The sequence below is a fragment of the Heterodontus francisci genome, chromosome 1, assembly GCF_036365525.1.
Source record: "Heterodontus francisci isolate sHetFra1 chromosome 1, sHetFra1.hap1, whole genome shotgun sequence".
NCBI classification, from domain to species: Eukaryota; Metazoa; Chordata; class Chondrichthyes; order Heterodontiformes; family Heterodontidae; genus Heterodontus; species Heterodontus francisci.
The window spans coordinates 12,486,451-12,504,189 of record NC_090371.1 but is presented as its reverse complement, the minus strand read 5'-3'; the positions used below and the strand labels follow the sequence as shown (position 1 = coordinate 12,504,189).

The following is a 17,739-nucleotide window of genomic DNA, read 5'->3' as shown; positions in this document are numbered from 1 at the left end:
AAGTATTTAGATGAGCACTTGAAACGATAAAATTAGGCATCAAAAGGCCGAAGTCAAGATAAAGAGCAATGTACAGCCGACACTTTGCAAAGCTAGACCAGTGCCTTATGCACAATTAGAAGTAGTAAGTAAAGAGCTGGGTGTATTAGAAAGAACATGGGCAATTAAAAAGGTTACGAGCAGTCAATGGGCCGCACTGATTATGGCAGTTCAAAATGCAGACGGGTCCATTCATATTTGTGAAGATTATAAACAATTGGTAAATAAAGTGATTGAAAATGAGACTTACCCACTGCCTACCAGTGATGATTTGTTTTTCCAACTTAGCCAATGGGAAGGTGTTCAGTAAAATAGGTGCGTCAAATGCATATTTGCAATTAGAATTAACTGACAAGAGCAAGGAATTGCTTCCCATTCATACACACAAAGGGCTGTACCAATACGGAAGGTTACTATTTGGGGTGTCTACTGCACCCGCAGTGTTCCAGAGCATCATGGAGCAGGTACTAAGTGGGATGAAAGGAGAATGCTGCTTCTTAGATGACATTTTAATTAGCAGCGAGACAGAGAAAGAGCACATTGTAAGGTTCAACAAAGTCCAGGGCAACTTCAAGAGTATGGCATCAAAGCTAAAAAGCACAAGTGTTGCTTCATGGCATCAAATGTAACATACGGGGGTCACCAAATAGACAATGAAGTTATCTGCCCAATGCCAAAGAAGGTTGAGGGGATTTTGAAAGCAAAGAGACTAGAGAACAAAAAAGAACTTAGAACATTCATAGGAATTGTTGTGTACTATTCTAAGTTCATCCTGACTTAGCTGATACATTCACTCCTTTGTATAAACAGCTCAAAGATGGAATAGATTGGGAGTGATCTGTGGAGTGTCAGAAAGCATTTGAAGAAGTGAAGAAAGTACTGACCAGTGATGCTGTTTTGACCCACTATGATCCCAGGAAACCATTGGTTTTCGTGTGTGATGCCTCACCACAGGGGTTAAGTGTGGTGTCATCTCACATAATAGAAGGCGGTTGGAGAAGCCTGTAGTATATGCTTCACGTACTTTAACAAAGTCAGAGCAAAATTATTCACAAGTTGAGAAATAGGCATTAGTGATCCTAGATGGTGTTACAAAGTTCCATAAATATCTGTACGGTGGGAACTTCACTTTGTTACCTGACCACCGAGACCCTTACAATCATATGTGGTTCAAAGAAGGGAGTACCATCCCTAGTGGCAGCACAGCTTCAGAGATGGGCATTGACTTTGATGGCCCATTAGTGTTAGTATTTAATATCGTAAGTCAGCAGGTCATGCAAATGTGGATTAAAAGCAAAATACCGTGGATGCTGGAAATCTGAAACAAAAACAAGAAATGCTGGAAACACTGCGCAGGTCTGGCAGCATCTGTGGAGAGAGAAACAGAGTTAACGTTTCAGGTCAGTGACTCTTCTTCAGTTGTGACGAACAGTCACTGACCTGAAACATTAACTCTGCTTCTCTCTCCACAGATGCTGCCAGACCTGCGCAGTGTTTCCAGCATTTCTTGTTTTTGATGCAAATGTGGATGTTGTTTTGAGATTTCCAACGAAGACTGACTCATTCTTAGCAAACGAGTTACCTATGAATCACTTACGTACGAAAATGACATGCCAGTGTCTGTTACAGAAATTTCTGAAGAAACTCACAAGGATGTGGTGCTCAGTAAAGTATTCAATTATGTTCTGAATGGCTGGTCTGAAGAGTGTAATAATGAGAAATTGCAGGAGTATTTCACACGGAGAAATGAACTGAGTTTTTTTATTCTTTCATGGGAAGTGGGCAAGACCAGCATTTATTGCCCATTCCTAATTGCTCTTGAGAAGATGGTGGTGAGCTGCTTTCTTCAACCACTGCAGTCACAGTGATATTAGGGAGGGAGTTCCAGGATTTTGGTCCAGCAACAATGAAGGAACGGTGATATAGTTCCAAGTCAGGATGGTGTATAACTTGGAGGGGAAATTGCAGGTGGTGGTGTTCCTATGCATCTGACTTGTGACTTATAGATGGTGAAAGGGCTTTGGGGAGTCAGGAGGTGGGTTACATGCCGCAGAATTCCTAGTTTCTGACTTGCTCTTGTAGCCACAGCATTTATGTGGTTGTTTCAGTTCAGTTTCTGGTCAATGGATGTTGATAGTGGGGGACTCAGGATGTTGATAGTGGGGGACTCAGTGATGGTAATGCCATTGAATGTCAAGGAGAGATGGCTAGATTCTCTCTTGTTGGAGATCATCAGCAGTTTCAGAACTTTCTGCAGCTTTCTTTCTTACTCTCCAAGACTGGACATGCTGTGCTTTTTGTGAATTCTTATCGGCATCAATGGCAAGGGTGGCATTTATTGCCCATCCGTAGTTGCCCCAAGAAGGTTATGGTGGACCTTCTTCCTAAACTGCAAATGGTTTTGATACAACTGAATGGCTTGCCAGGTCACTACAGAGAGTAGTTAAGACAACCATGTTGCTATGAGACCAGATAAGGATTCCTTTCCAGTTAGATTTTCTGATGACAATCTTAGAGCTTCATGGTCATTTTCACTGATACCAACTTTTTATTCCCAAATGTTTAAAAAGTTAGTGAAGTTCTCCAGCTGCCACAGTGAGATTAAAACTCTCATTCTCTAGGTTATTAGTCCAGGCCACTGCATTATTGGTTGAGTAACAACAAGAAAAACCTGTATTTATATAGCACCTTTAATGTAATAAAATGTCCCAAGAGGCTTCACAGGAGCATTATTAACAACATTTGACACTGAGCCACATAAGGAGATATTAGGTCAGATGACCAAAAGCTTGGTCATAGAGGTAGGTTTTAAGGAGTGTCTTCCAGAATTTAGCAGCTAGGCAGCTGAAGACACGGCCACCAATTGTGAAGTGATTAAAATCGGGATGCTCATGAATTAGAGGAGCACAGATACCTCGAAGGTTTGTAGGGCTGGAGGAGATTACAGAGATAGGGAGGGGCGAGGCCATGGAAGGATTTGAAAACAAAGACAAGAATTGTAATAATCGAGGTATTGCTTTACTGGGAGCAAATGTAGCGAGCTTGCGAGCGGTGTATTGGAATGGTCAATTCTAGATGTGAAAAGGGTTTGGATGAGGGTTTCAGCTGCAGATGAGCTGAGGCAAAGGCAGAGTCGAGCGATGTCACCGAGGTGCAAACAAGCAGTCTTAGTAATAGCATATTTCTGAAAGGCACTGTCCTATCTAAAGTGCAGTGCTAGAATTGTATACAGCACTCTAGCTGAGGTCTAACTACTGATCTATGAAGTTTTTGTATAGCTTTCTTGCTATTGTAATCAATGCCTCTATTAATAAAGTGAAGGTTTGGTATTTTTTAAAGTTTTATTAATCTGACACACCACTTTCATAGATTTGTGTAGGTGAAACCCTAGGGTCTCCATTCCTGCACCCCATTTAACATTATTCCACTTAAGTTCTACTGCTCTAACTATTTTTTTTTCCCTTCCAAACTGCATTGAGCCATAGAGAGATACAGCACTGAAACAGGCCCTTCGGCCCACCGAGTCTGTGCCAACCAACAACCACCCATTTATACTAATCCTACATTAATCCCATATTCCCTACCACATCCCCACCATTCTCCTACCACCTATCTACACTAGGGGCAATTTACAATGGCCAATTTACTTATCAACCTGCAAGTCTTTGGCTGTGGGAGGAAACCGGAGCACCCGGCGGAAACCCACGCAGTCACAGGGGGAACTTGCAAACTCCACACAGCCAGTACCCAGAACCAAACCCATGTCGCTGGAGCTGTGAGGCTGCGGTGCTAACCACTGTGCCATCTGCATTGCTTCACACTTTTCTGCACTAAATTTAATATGCCATTTGTCTTCCAATTTCACTGGTCTGTCCAAGTCCTCCTGAAGTCTGCTATAATTCTCTCATGGTTTATTATATTTACAAGCTTTGAGTCATTTATTAACCCACGTTCTTCTAAGTGGGAGTTAACCCTGTCTTGGTTTGTGGTCTCTAGAACTTTCCACACTGACCTTTGGCTAACTGGCCTATAACTAGCAGGTTACCCCCACCCCCAATCCCCATCCCGATCGGAGAACAGGAGTTTAACATTTACAAATCTCCAGTCTTCTGGCACCACCCTATCTCCAAAGTGAATTGGAAGATTCCGGCCAGAGCCTTCGCTGTTTCTGCATCCTACCCCGACCAGGTAACTTTTCCAGTTTGAGCACTGCCCAGCCAGTTTTTATCCTTCCCAATATCTCTCCTTTACTATGACATTGGCAGAATCCTTTTCTCTAGTCAAGATAGATGCAAAATACTCATTTATTACCTTAGTTATGCCCTCTGTCACCACAAGAAGATCTTTTTGTGCCTAATCAACCCGGCATTTCCTTTGACCAGTTATATGTTAATAAAAGTTTTTTTTCATGGGTGGTGGGCATCACTGGCAAGGCCAGAATTTGCTGCCCATTGACAAATGAGTGGCTTGCTAGGCCATTTCAGAGGGCAGTTAAGAGTTAACCACATTGCTGTGGGTCTGGAGTCACATGTAGGCCAGACCAGGTAAGGATGGAAGATTTCCTTCCCTGAAGGACATTGGTGGTCCAGATTATTTTTTAGACAATCAATGATAGCTTCACAGAATCATTACTGAGCCTAGCTTTCAATTCCAAATTTTTATTAATTAATTGAATTTATTACATTTAAATTCCACCAGCTGCTCTGGTGGAATTTGACCCCATGGGCATTAGCCTGGGGCTCTGGATTACTGGTCCAGTGGCATTGCCAGGACACCCCCATCTTCCCCCTTTTAAGTTACTCACTAATCTTTTGTCATACATTCCATTTGCCCCTCTTCCTTTTCCATTTCTCTTCTCCTTTCTGTATTCAGCTTGATTCGCTTGCGTGAAAAAGCCAACATTTATCATATCCTTTTAACCTCATTTTCTTTAGTCATCCAGGGAGCTCTAGCTTGGAATACCCTCATAGGTATGTGTCGAGTCTGTACCTGAACTATCTCCTCATCGAAAGCCTCCCATTGCTCATTTGCTGTTTTACCTGACAACCTTTGATTCTAATCCATCGGGACCACTGAAATTAGCCCTTCAATTGAGTATTTTTCACTTTTGATTTTTCCTTATTCTTTTCCATAACTGCTCTAAACCTGATGATATTGTGATCACTGTTTCCCAAATGCTCTCCCACTGAAAAATGCTTTACTTGCTCCATTTCATTCCCTAGAACTAGATCCAGCATTGCTTCCTCCTTTATATAAAAGCAAAATACGGCGGATGCTGGAAATCTGAAATAAAAACAGAAAGTGCTGGAAATACACAGCAGGTTTGGCAGCAACTGTGGAGAGAGAAGCAAAGTTAACATTTCAGGTCTGTGGCCTTTCATCATATTTTGCTTCCTCCCTAGTTGGCCTGGAAACATAGTGATCAAGAAAGCTCTCGTATGCATTTCAGGAATACATCTCCCTCTTTATCCTTTACATTGTTACTATCCCAGTCTCTGTTAGGATAGCTGAAGTCCCACATTGTCACCACGAAAAGTTTTTGCATCTTTCTGCAAATTTGTTCCTTGAGCTCCTTCCCTCTATTGGATGACCTACAGTTTACACCTAGTAATGTAACAAGTCCATTCCTGCTCCTTAACTCCAAACAAATGTATTCTGTCTTTGAATCCTCAATTACATCATCCCTTTTCAGTGCAATAAGAGTACTTGATCAATACAGCCATCCCCTACCAGTTTTCCTTCTCTATTTCTCCATAACAATGTATAGTCAACATTTATTAAGTTCCCATTCCTGCACTTCGTTGTCTGATCCTTTCTCATGCTGGACTGTTTATCTTTTCATTCATTTGTGAGATGTGGGCGTCGCTGGCTAGGGCAGCATTTATTGCCCATCCCTAATTGCCCTTGAGAAGGCGGTGGTGATCTGCCTTCTTGAACTACTGCAGTCCTTGAGGTGCAGGTACACCCACAGTGCTGTTAGGAAGTGAGTTCCAGAATTTTGACCCAGCGACAGTGAAGGAACAGCGATATAGTTCCAAGTCAGGATGGTGTGTGGCTCGGAGGGGAACTTGCAGGTTATGGTGTTCCCAGGCATCTGCTGCCCTTGTCTTTCTAGCTGGTAGAGGTCGCGGGTTTGGAAGGTGCTGTCGAAATAGCCTTGGTGAGTTGATGCAGTGCATCTTGTAGATGGTACACACTGCTGTCACTGGCGTCGGTGGTGAAGGGAGTGAATTTTGAAGGTTGTGGAAGGGGTGCCAATCAAGTGGGCTATTTTGTCCTGGATGGTGTTGAGCTTCTTAAGTGTTATTGGAGCTGCACCCATCCAGGCAAGTGAAGAGTATTCGATCACACTCCTGACTTGTACCTTGTAGATGATGGACAGTCAGGAGGTGAGTTACTCAAAGAACAAAGATAATTACAGCACAGGAACAGGCCCTTCGGCCCTCCAAGCCTGCGCCGATCCAGATCCTCTCTCTAAACATGTCGCCTATTTTCTAAGGTTCTGTATCTCTTTTCTTCTTGCCCATTCATGTATCTGTCTAGATACATCTTAAAAGAATCCATCGTGCCCGCATCTACCACCTCCGCTGGCAATGCGTTCCAGGTGCCCACCACCCTCTGCGTAAAGAACTTTCCACGCATATCCCCCCTAAATTTTTCCCCTTTCACTTTGAACTCGTGTCCTCTAGTAATTGAAACCCCCACTCTGGGAAAAAGCCTCTTGCTATCCACCCTGTCTATACCTCTCATGATTTTGTACACCTCAATCAGGTCCCCCCTCAACCTCCGTCTTTCTAATGAAAATAATCCTAATCTGCTCAACCTCTCTTCATAGCTAGCGCCCTCCATACCAGGCAACATCCTTGTGAACCTCCTCTGCACCCTCTCCAAAGCATCCACATCCTTTTGATAATGTGGCGACCAGAACTGTACGCAGTATTCCAAATGTGGCCGAACCAAAGTCCTATACAACTGTAACATGACCTGCCAACTTTTGTACTCAATGCCCCGTCCGATGAAGGAAAGCATGCCGTATGCCTTCTTGACCACTCTATTTACCTGCGTTGCCACCTTCAGGGAACAGTGGACCTGAACACCCAAATCTCTCTGGACATCAATTTTCCCCAGGACTTTTCCATTTACTGTATAGTTCACTCTTGAATTGGATCTTCCAAAATGCATCACCTCGCACTTGCCCTGATTGAACTCCATCTGCCATTTCTCTGCCCAACTCTCCAATCTATCTATATTCTGCTGTATTCTCTGACAGTCCCCTTCACTATCTGCTACTCCACCAATCTTAGTGTCGTCTGCAAATTTGCTAATCAGTCCACCTATACTTTCCTCCAAATCATTAATGTATATCACAAACAACAGTGGTCCCAGCACGGATCCCTGTGGAACACCACTGGTCACACGTCTCCATTTTGAGAAACTCCCTTCTACTGCTACTCTCTGTCTCCTGTTGCCCAGCCAGTTCTTTATCCATCGAGCTAGTACACCTTGGACCCCAAGCGCCTTCACTTTCTCCATCAGCCTGCCATGGGGAACCTTATCAAACGCCTTACTGAAGTCCATGTATATGACATCGACAGCCCTTCCCTCATCAATCAACTTTGTCACTTCCTCAAAGAATTCTATTAAGTTGGTAAGACATGACCTTCCCTGCACAAAACCATGTTGCCTATCACTGATGAGCCCATTTTCTTCCAAATGGGAATAGATCCTATCCCTCAGTATCTTCTCCAGCAGCTTCCCTACCACTGACGTCAGGCTCACCGGTCTATAATTACCTGGATTATCCCTGCTACCCTTCTTAAACAAGGGGACAACATTAGCAATTCTCCAGTCCTCCGGGACCTCACCCGTGTTTAAGGATGTTGCAAAGATATCTGTTAAGGCCCCAGCTATTTCCTCTCTCGCTTCCCTCAGTAACCTGGGATAGATCCCATCCGGACCTGGGGACTTGTCCACCTTAATGCCCTTTAGAATACCCAACACTTCCTCCCTCCTTATGCCGACTTGACCTAGAGTAATCAAACATCTGTTCCTAACCTCAACATCCGTCATGTCCCTCTCCTCGGTGAATACCGATGCAAAGTACTCGTTTAGAATCTCACCCATTTTCTCTGAGTCCAAGCATAACATTCCTCCTTTGTCCTTTAGTGGGCCAATCCTTTCTCTAGTTACCCTCTTTCTCCTTATATATGAATAAAAGGCTTTGGGATTTTCCTTAACCCTGTTTGCTAAAGATATTTCATGACCCCTTTTAGCCCTCTTAATTCCTCGTTTCAGATTGGTCCTACATTCCCGATATTCTTTCAAAGCTTCGTCTTTCATCAGCCGCCTAGACCTTATGTATGCTTCCTTTTTCCTCTTAGCTAGTCTCACAATTTCACCTGTCATCCATGGTTCCCTAATCTTGCCATTTCTATCCCTCATTTTCACAGGAACATGTCTCTCCTGCACGCTAATCAACCTCTCTTTAAAAGCCTCCCACATATCACATGTGGATTTACCTTCAAACAGCTGCTCCCAATCTACATTTCCCAGCTCCTGCCGAATTTTGGTATAGTTGGCCTTCCCCCAATTTAGCACTCTTCCTTTAGGACCACTCTCGTCTTTGTCCATGAGTATTTTAAAGCTTACGGAATTGTGATCACTATTCCCAAAGTAGTCCCCTACTGAAACTTCAACAACCTGGCCGGGCTCATTCCCCAACACCAGGTCCAGTATGGCCCCTTCCCGAGTTGGACTATTTACATACTGCTCTAGAAAACCCTCCTGGATGCTCCTTACAAATTCTGCTCCATCTGGACCTCTAACACTAAGCGAATCCCAGTCAATGTTGGGAAAATTAAAATCTCCTATCACCACCACCCTGTTGCTCCTACATCTTTCCATAATCTGTTTACATATTTGTACCTCTATCTCACGCTCGCTGTTGGGAGGCCTGTAGTACAGCCCCAACATTGTTACCGCACCCTTCCTATTTCTGAGTTCTGTCCATATTGCCTCACTGCTCGAGTCCTCCATAGTGCCCTCCTTCAGCACAGCTGTGATATCCTCTTTGACCAGTAATGCAACTCCTCCACCCCTTTTACCTCCCTCTCTATCCCGCCTGAAGCATCGATATCCTGGGATATTTAGTTGCCAATCATGCCCTTCCCTCAACCAAGTCTCAGTAATAGCAATAACATCATACTCCCAGGTACCAATCCAAGCCCTAAGTTCATCTGCCTTACCAACTACACTTCTTGCATTAAAACAAATGCACCTCAGACCACCAGTCCCTTTATATTCATCATCTGCTCCCTGCCTGCTCTTCCCCTTAGTCACACTGACTTCATTATCTAGTTCCTTACAGGCTTTTGTTACTACCTCCTTACTGTCAACTGACCTAAATTGGTTCCCATCCCCCTGCCACATTAGTTTAAACCCTCCCCAACAGCGTTAGCAAAAGCACCTCCAAGGACATTGGTTCCAGTCCGGCCCAGGTGTAGACCATCCAATTTGTAATAGTCCCACCTCCCCCAGAACCGGTCCCAATGTCCCAAAAATCTGAACCCCTCCTTCCTGCACCATCTCTCAAGCCACGCATTCATCCTGACTATTCTTTCATTTTTACTCTGACTATCACGTGGCACTGGTAGAAATCCTGAGATTACTACCTTTGAGGTCCTACGTTTTAACTTGGCTCCGAACTCCCTAAACTCTGCTTGTAGGACCTCATCCCGTTTTTTACCTATATCATTGGTGCCTATGTGCACAATGACAACTGGCTGTTCACCCTCCCCCTTTAGAATGTTCTGCAGCCGATCTGAGACGTCCCTGACCCGTGCACCTGGGAGGCAACATACCATTCGGGAGCCTCGTTTTCGACCACAGAACCGCCTATCTACTCCCCTTACAATCGAATCCCCTACGACTATAGCCCTTCCACTCTTTTTCCCGCCCTTCGGAACAGCAGAGCCAGCCACGGTGCCATGGACCTGGCTACTGCTGCCTTCCCCTGGTGAGCCATCTCCCTCAACAGTATCCAAAACGGTATACTTGTTTTGGAGGGAGATGACCGCAGGGGACTCCTGCGCTGCCTTCCTGCTCTTTCTCTGCCTTTTGGTCACCCATTCCCTTTCTCCCTCAGCAATCCTAATCTGCGGTGTGACCAATTCACTAAACGTGCTATCCACGACCTCCTCAGCATCGCGCATGCTCCAAAGTGAGTCCATCCGCAGCTCGAGAGCCGTCATGCGGTCTAACAAGAGCTGCAGCTGGACACACTTCCTGCACGTGAAGGAGTCAGGGTCATCAGCCATGTCCCTGAGCTCCCACATTGAGCAAGAGGAGCATGATACGGGTCTGAGATCTCCTGCCATTTTTAATCTTAAGTTTAAACTTAGTTAAATGAAAAAGGAACGAAAAGTTTTTACCAATCACAATAAAACCAGAGAAATCGAAAAAGCCTTACCTTATAAACACCCCACCGAGTCCTTTTTTTTGGTTAGAGGAGGAGGGCGGGTGGGAGACACTACAAATGTGGTGTCTCGGGTTCAGAAACCGCCCAAATATATAGTGTTTTACTTACCCAGCAGCCCCCTGGCCTCCGCCGAAAAACAAAAGGAAATTAAACTAACTTTCAAACTGACTTTTCCAGCTGCTCACTCGCTCACACGCTGCTCCCGAAAAAGCTGCTGCACTGAAAGGAAAGTTATTTTAAACCGCCCAAATATATAGTGTTTTACTTACCCAGCAGCCCCCTGGCCTCCGCCGAAAAACAAAAGGAAATTAAATTTACTTTCAAACTGACTTTTCCAGCTGCTCACTCGCTCACACGCTGCTCCCGAAAAAGCTGCTGCACTGAAAGGAAAGTTATTTTAAACCGCCCAAATATATAGTGTTTTACTTACCCAGCAGCCCCCTGGCCTCCGCCGAAAAACAAAAGGAAATTAAACTAACTTTCAAACTGACTTTTCCAGCTGCTCACTCGCTCACACGCTGCTCCCGAAAAAGCTGCTGCACTGAAAGGAAAGTTATTTTAAACCGCCCAAATATATAGTGTTTTACTTACCCAGCAGCCCCCTGGCCTCCGCCGAAAAACAAAAGGAAATTAAACTAACTTTCAAACTGACTTTTCCAGCTGCTCACTCGCTCACACGCTGCTCCCGAAAAAGCTGCTGCACTGAAAGGAAAGTTATTTTAAACCGCCCAAATATATAGTGTTTTACTTACCCAGCAGCCCCCTGGCCTCCGCCGAAAAACAAAAGGAAATTAAATTTACTTTCAAACTGACTTTTCCAGCTGCTCACTCGCTCACACGCTGCTCCCGAAAAAGCTGCTGCACTGAAAGGAAAGTTATTTTAAACCGCCCAAATATATAGTGTTTTACTTACCCAGCAGCCCCCTGGCCTCCGCCGAAAAACAAAAGGAAATTAAATTTACTTTCAAACTGACTTTTCCAGCTGCTCACTCGCTCACACGCTGCTCCCGAAAAAGCTGCTGCACTGAAAGGAAAGTTATTTTAAACCGCCCAAATATATAGTGTTTTACTTACCCAGCAGCCCCCTGGCCTCCGCCGAAAAACAAAAGGAAATTAAATTTACTTTCAAACTGACTTTTCCAGCTGCTCACTCGCTCACACGCTGCTCCCGAAAAAGCTGCTGCACTGAAAGGAAAGTTATTTTAAACCGCCCAAATATATAGTGTTTTACTTACCCAGCAGCCCCCTGGCCTCCGCCGAAAAACAAAAGGAAATTAAATTTACTTTCAAACTGACTTTTCCAGCTGCTCACTCGCTCACACGCTGCTCCCGAAAAAGCTGCTGCACTGAAAGGAAAGTTATTTTAAACCGCCCAAATATATAGTGTTTTACTTACCCAGCAGCCCCCTGGCCTCCGCCGAAAAACAAAAGGAAATTAAATTTACTTTCAAACTGACTTTTCCAGCTGCTCACTCGCTCACACGCTGCTCCCGAAAAAGCTGCTGCACAGAATTCCCAGCCTCTGACCTGCTTTTGTAGCCACAGCATTTATGTCGCTTGTCTAGTTCAGTTTCTGGTCAATGGTGACCCCCAGAATGTTGATAGTGGGGGATTGAATGCCGTTGAATGTCAAGGGGAGATGGTTAGATTCCCACTTGTTGGAGATGGTCATTGCCTGGCACTTATGTGGTGCAAATGTTACTTGCCACTTATCAGCCCAAGCCTGGATATTGTCCAGGTCTTGCTGCATTTCTACACAGACTGCTTCAGTATCTGAGGAGTCACGAATGGTGCTGAACATAGTGCAATCATCAGCGAACATCCCCACTTCTGACCTTATGATTGAAGGAAGGTCATTGATGAAGCAGCTGAAGATTGTTGGGCCGAGGACACTACCCTGAGGAACTCCTGCAGTGATGTCCTGGAGCTCAGATGATTGACCTCCAACAACCACAACCCTCTTCCTTTGTGCTAGGTATGACTCCAATCAGTAGAGAGTTCTCCCCTGATTCCCATTGACTCCAGTTTTGCTAAGGCTCCTTAATGCCATACTCGGCCAAATGCTGCCTTGATGTCAAGGGCAGTCACTCTCACCTCACCTCTTGAGTTCAGCTCTTTTGTCCATGTTTGAACCAAGGCTGTAATGAGGTCAGGAGCTCAGTGGCCCTGGTGGAACCCAAACTGAGCATCACTGAGCAGGTTATTGCTTCCATCACTTTGTTGATCATTGAGGGTAAAATGATAGGGCGGTAATTGGCCGGGTTGGATTTGTCCTGCTTTTTATGCACAGGACATACCTGGGCAATTTTCCACATTGCCAGGTTGATGCCAGTGTTGTAGCTATACTGGAACAGCTTGGCTAGGGGCGCGGCTAGTTCTAGAGCACAAGTCTTCAGTACTATTGCTGGAATGTTGTCAGGGCCCATAGAATTTGCAGTATCCAGTGCCTTCAGCCTTTTCTTGATATCACATAGAGTGAATTGGATTGACTGAAGACTGGTATCTGTGATGCTGGGGACCCCAGGGGTGACCAAGATGGATCATCCACTCAGCACTTCTGGCTGAAGATATATGCAAATACTTCAGCCTTGTCTTTTGCACTGATGTGCTGGGCTTTCCCATCATTGAGGATGGGGATATTTGTGGAGCTTCCTCCTCCTGTCAGTTGTTTAATTGTCCACCACCATTCACGACTGGATGTGGCAGACTGCAAAGCTTAGATCTGATCCGTTGGTTATGGGATCACTTAGCCCTGTCTATTACATGTCGTTTCCGCTATTTGGTATGTAAGTAGTCCTGTGTTGTAGCTTCACCAGGCTGACACCTCATTTTTAGGTATGCCTGGTGTTCCTCCTGGTCTGCCCTCCTGCACTCTTCATTGAACCAGAGTTGGTCCCCTGGCTTGATGGTAATGGTAGAGTGGGGGATATGCCAGGCCATGAGGTTACAGTTTCTCTATTCTAATGCTATTTGTCTCTCCCAATCGATTATGCAGCTTCTCTGTTCCTTCTTCCTGGTACAGCACTAGTTAGCCCCTTCCCCCCATTCCCCACCCACCCCCCACAGAAGGACATTGGTCTTCATTCACTTCGGGTGCAAACCATCCATCTTGTACAAGCCCATCCTGCCCCAGACCTTGTCCCAATGCCCCAAGAATCTGAAGCCCTCCCTCCTGCATTATTTCTCCTGCCATACGTTAACCAGTCTTATCTTACTGCTCCTCTACTCACTAGCAGGTGGCACTGAGAGCAATCCAGAGATTGCTACCTTTAACGTCCTGGTCTTTAACTTTCTCCCTAACTCCTGAAATTCTGTCTGTAAGACCTGAACCTTTTCCTATGTCATTGGTTCCAACATGGACCACGACTAATGGCTGTTCCCCTTCCCCCACCCCCCCATAATGTTCTGTTCCTTCACAGTGATGTCCTTTACTCTGGCACCAGGAAGGCAACACATCATGCAGAACTCATGTCGGTTGATGCTGAAACCTCTGTCTATCCCCAACTCTCGAATCCCCTATGGCCTCTGCACACCTACACTTTGCTGTGCCCCCTATGCAATCATTTGCCTCATGGTATCATGGATTTGATGTGGACTGCACTCCCTAGTGGTGTTGTCACCCTCAGTACTGAATTGGTTTGTGCATGCCTGCCTCTTCTTCCAAGCAGAACAAAGAATTCAACAGCGTAAGAGAAAAAGAACTCCAGTTCAAGCACTCTCCTCAAACATTTACAGGCAGCATTTTCATGCATGAAATATATTCTAGTTGCAGTCCTTATATTTAATGTGACGATGATGCTCCCCTTACATCCGCAGTTTCAGATGAATCATGAATTGAGCTGCTCACTGTCAACTCTGCATTTAATGTTACTGAGAGCGTCAGTACAAAGACATCAAAGACTATGGTCACATGGTATGAGCTGTTCAGTGCAGCTGCTGTCTAATGTCAAGATTAACCATTCTACCCCCCCTCAGACTGGACTATTCCACATACTGTAGAGAGAGAAATAGATACACAGATCAGCCCATGTCGACAGACTGAGAGTGAGAGATATAATTACATACAGAGAGGGAGTGAGAGAGAGAGACATAATTATATACAGAGAGACAGAGACATATCTACATACAGAGAGAGAGATACCACATACATAGACAGACACATTTACATACAAAAGGGAAAGAGAGAGACGTATTCACATAAAACATAACATAAGAAATAGTAACAGTGGCCTATTTCACTATTCAATTAGTCCATGACTGATCTTTTACTCCAGCTCTGCTTTTCCATCCTGTCCTATAGCCCTAAATTTCCTTAATTCCCAAAAATCCATCAATCGCAGTCTTGAATATACTCATCGACTGATCATCCATATCCCTCTGGAGTAGAGAATTCCAAAGATTCACAATCCTTTGAGCGAGAGGGCAAGACAAACAGATAAGAGGGACATATCTATATCGACAGATACAGAATTAGAAAAAGGGAGGGAAAGACACTTACCTATGTACAGAGAGGGAGAGAGAAAAAAATACCTACTTACAAGAACTACCAGTTATATATAGTATTTAATGTTGTAATACGTCCCAAGGCGTTTCACAGAAGCATTATCAAATACCAAGCCATATAAAGATCAATTAGGACAGGTGGGAGGTAGGTTTTAAGGAGTCTTAAAAGAGAAGAGGCAGAGAGATGGAGGGGTTTAGGGAGGGAATTCCAGAGCTCAGGGCCCAGAGAGCTGAAGGCATGTCCGCCAATGGTGGAGCAATTAAAACCAGGGATGCTCAAGAGGCCAGAATTAGATGATCGTAGATATCTCGGAGAATTTTAAAATTGAGATGTTGCTGGGCCAAGAGCCAATGTCAGGGTGATGGTGGACAGGATTTGGTGTGAGCCAGGATACAGGCGGTAGAGTTTTGGATGATCTCAATTTTACGTAAGATGGAAGGTGGGGTCCAGCCAGAAAAGCATCAGAATAGTCGAGGCTAGAGGTAACAAAGGCATGGAGTAGGGTTTCAGTCGCAGATGAGCTGTGGCAAGGACGAATATGGAGGTGGAAGCAGGTCACCTTGGTGATGGAGAGCATATGAGGCTGGAAACTCAACTGGGCGTCAAATATGATAACAAGGTTGTGAACAGTCTGGTTCAGCCTCAGACTGATGCCAGGGAGAGGGATGGGGTCAGTGGCAAGGGAGCAGAGTTTGTGATCGGGACCAAAGACAATGGCTTCCATCTTTCCAGTATTTAGCTGGAGAAAATTTATGCCCATCCAGTACTGGATGTCAGAAAAGCAGTTTGACAATTCAGAGGGGGTGGAGGGGTCTACAGAGGTGGTGATGAAGCAAAGCTGGAACAAAAACAAGAAATGCTGGATTCACTCAGCAGGTCTGGCAGCATCTGTGGAAAGAGAAGCAGAGTTAACGTTTCGGGTCAGTGACCCTTCTAGCAAAGCTGGATGTTGTCACTGTACATGTTGAACCTGATGCTGTGTTTTCACCAAGCAGCAGCCCGTAGATGAGAGCTCGGAGCGGGCCAAGGATAGATCCTTGGGGACACCAGAGCTAACCGTGCGGGAGCAGGGAAAAGCCATTGCGGGTAATTCTCTAGCTACAACTGCAGATAAGCATGGAACCAGGCGAGTGCAGTCCCACCCAGCTTAACAACGGAGTTGAGGCATTGGAGGAAGATGATGTGGTCAGCCAGGCTGCAGACAGGATGAGGAGGAATAGTCTAGCATCCTATAGGATGCCGTTTGTGATAAGGGCTGTTTCAGTGCTGTGACAGAGGCAGAAACCTGATTGCAGAGCAGGAAAGGGAGAAGGACACATACATACAGATAGAGGGAGAGCGAGAGACCTACAGAGAGAGGCATACATACAGATAGAACCACATAGAGAGATACATTGAGAGATACATGCTTTCATACAAAGAGACAGTCATAGAGAGAGAAATACCTACAGGGAGAGGGAGGTATACTATACATAGGGAAAGAGAGACACACACCTGCATATAGACAGGCAGAATACACATGGATTGAAAAACATGCCTATAGACAGATCCAGAGATATAGGGGTGGGCTGAGATACTAGCAGAGACTTCGAATTAACACTCACAAACCGCCTGACCCCCTTTAAAAGTTACCAACCTCCAGCCCAACTTGAATTCAGAGTGTGCGCCTGTTAATTTTAGACAGCATGATATTTACTGTTGGCCAACCTCCCTTCCCTGGAACCCAATCCAGTCCATATTTAACCACACCAGCCTCTCGCCCTGTTCACACTGGCTCAGAGCTCTCAGGCTGTCCCGGGTCAGTCACACAGGCTGGGCTCCCCAGCTCCTTACCTTGGAAAGTCACCGAGCAATAAGCGTCGCTAATATCATCCTGGATAATCTGCAGCTTCTCAGCTCGGAGCACGAAGAGCCGCAGCATCGTTCCCGAGCTGAACCGAGCCGGGATGGAGCGGGCTAGGAACGGGCAGGGCTACACTGGTACTTTTTCTCCGCTTATTCCTCTCTCTTGCTCTTTTACTCTCTCACTCCCTCGCTCTTTCTGTATTTTTTGCTCCTTCCCTCTATCTTGTTGCTCTTTAGTTCTCCTCTGCTGTTCCTCTCTGCACCCACCCACTTGGCAGGTCAGTCCCTGCCCCTGGTTCTCCTCCCCGTTAATCTACGCCAATGCAGTCAGTGCTTGGCTGGAGACTGGGTCCAGCCCATGTCGGAGAGATCACAGGGAACTGCAATTCACTCTCTTCATATCCATTCATTGGATCCTGCGCTTCTCTCTGCGTCTTCTCGGAGTTGCATCACAATCCCGGGAATCTCAATAAAGGAGGAAAGAAATTGCATTTCTATAACTCCTCAGGAATTCCCAAAGTGCTTTACAACCAATGAAGTACTTTTTTTCTGAAGTGTGGACACTGTTGTATTATAGAAAACACAGCAGCCAATCTGCACACAGCAAGATCCCACAAACAGCAGTGTGAAAATGACCATTTATATTTGAGTGATGTTGATTAGCGATATTGTTAGATACTGGAGTGTGCCCCTCTGCTCTTCCAATAGTCGCTCTATGATGTTTCACACAGACAGGGTCTTGGTTTAATGTCTCATCTGCACTGGGAGTGTCAGCCCGGCACCTCGGACATGGCAGCACTCCCTCAGTACTGCACTGGGAGTGTCAGCCCAGCACCTCGGACATGGCAGCATTCCCTCAGTACTGCACTGGGAG

At 45.3% G+C, this 17,739-nt stretch overlaps 1 protein-coding gene across 1 annotated transcript in view; it reads right to left on the bottom strand.

The window, feature by feature from the left end:
• The window catches only part of dysf (dysferlin, limb girdle muscular dystrophy 2B (autosomal recessive)), a 361,838-nt gene extending 344,729 nt beyond the window's left edge, over window positions 1-17,109 (bottom strand). Inside the window, exon 1 of the mRNA XM_068028674.1 lies at window positions 16,854-17,109. Within this exon, the coding sequence (XP_067884775.1) occupies window positions 16,854-16,941 (88 nt within the window). The 5' untranslated portion in view covers window positions 16,942-17,109. The remainder of the gene's footprint in view (window positions 1-16,853) is intronic.
• Window positions 17,110-17,739: the final 630 nt, after the last annotated feature.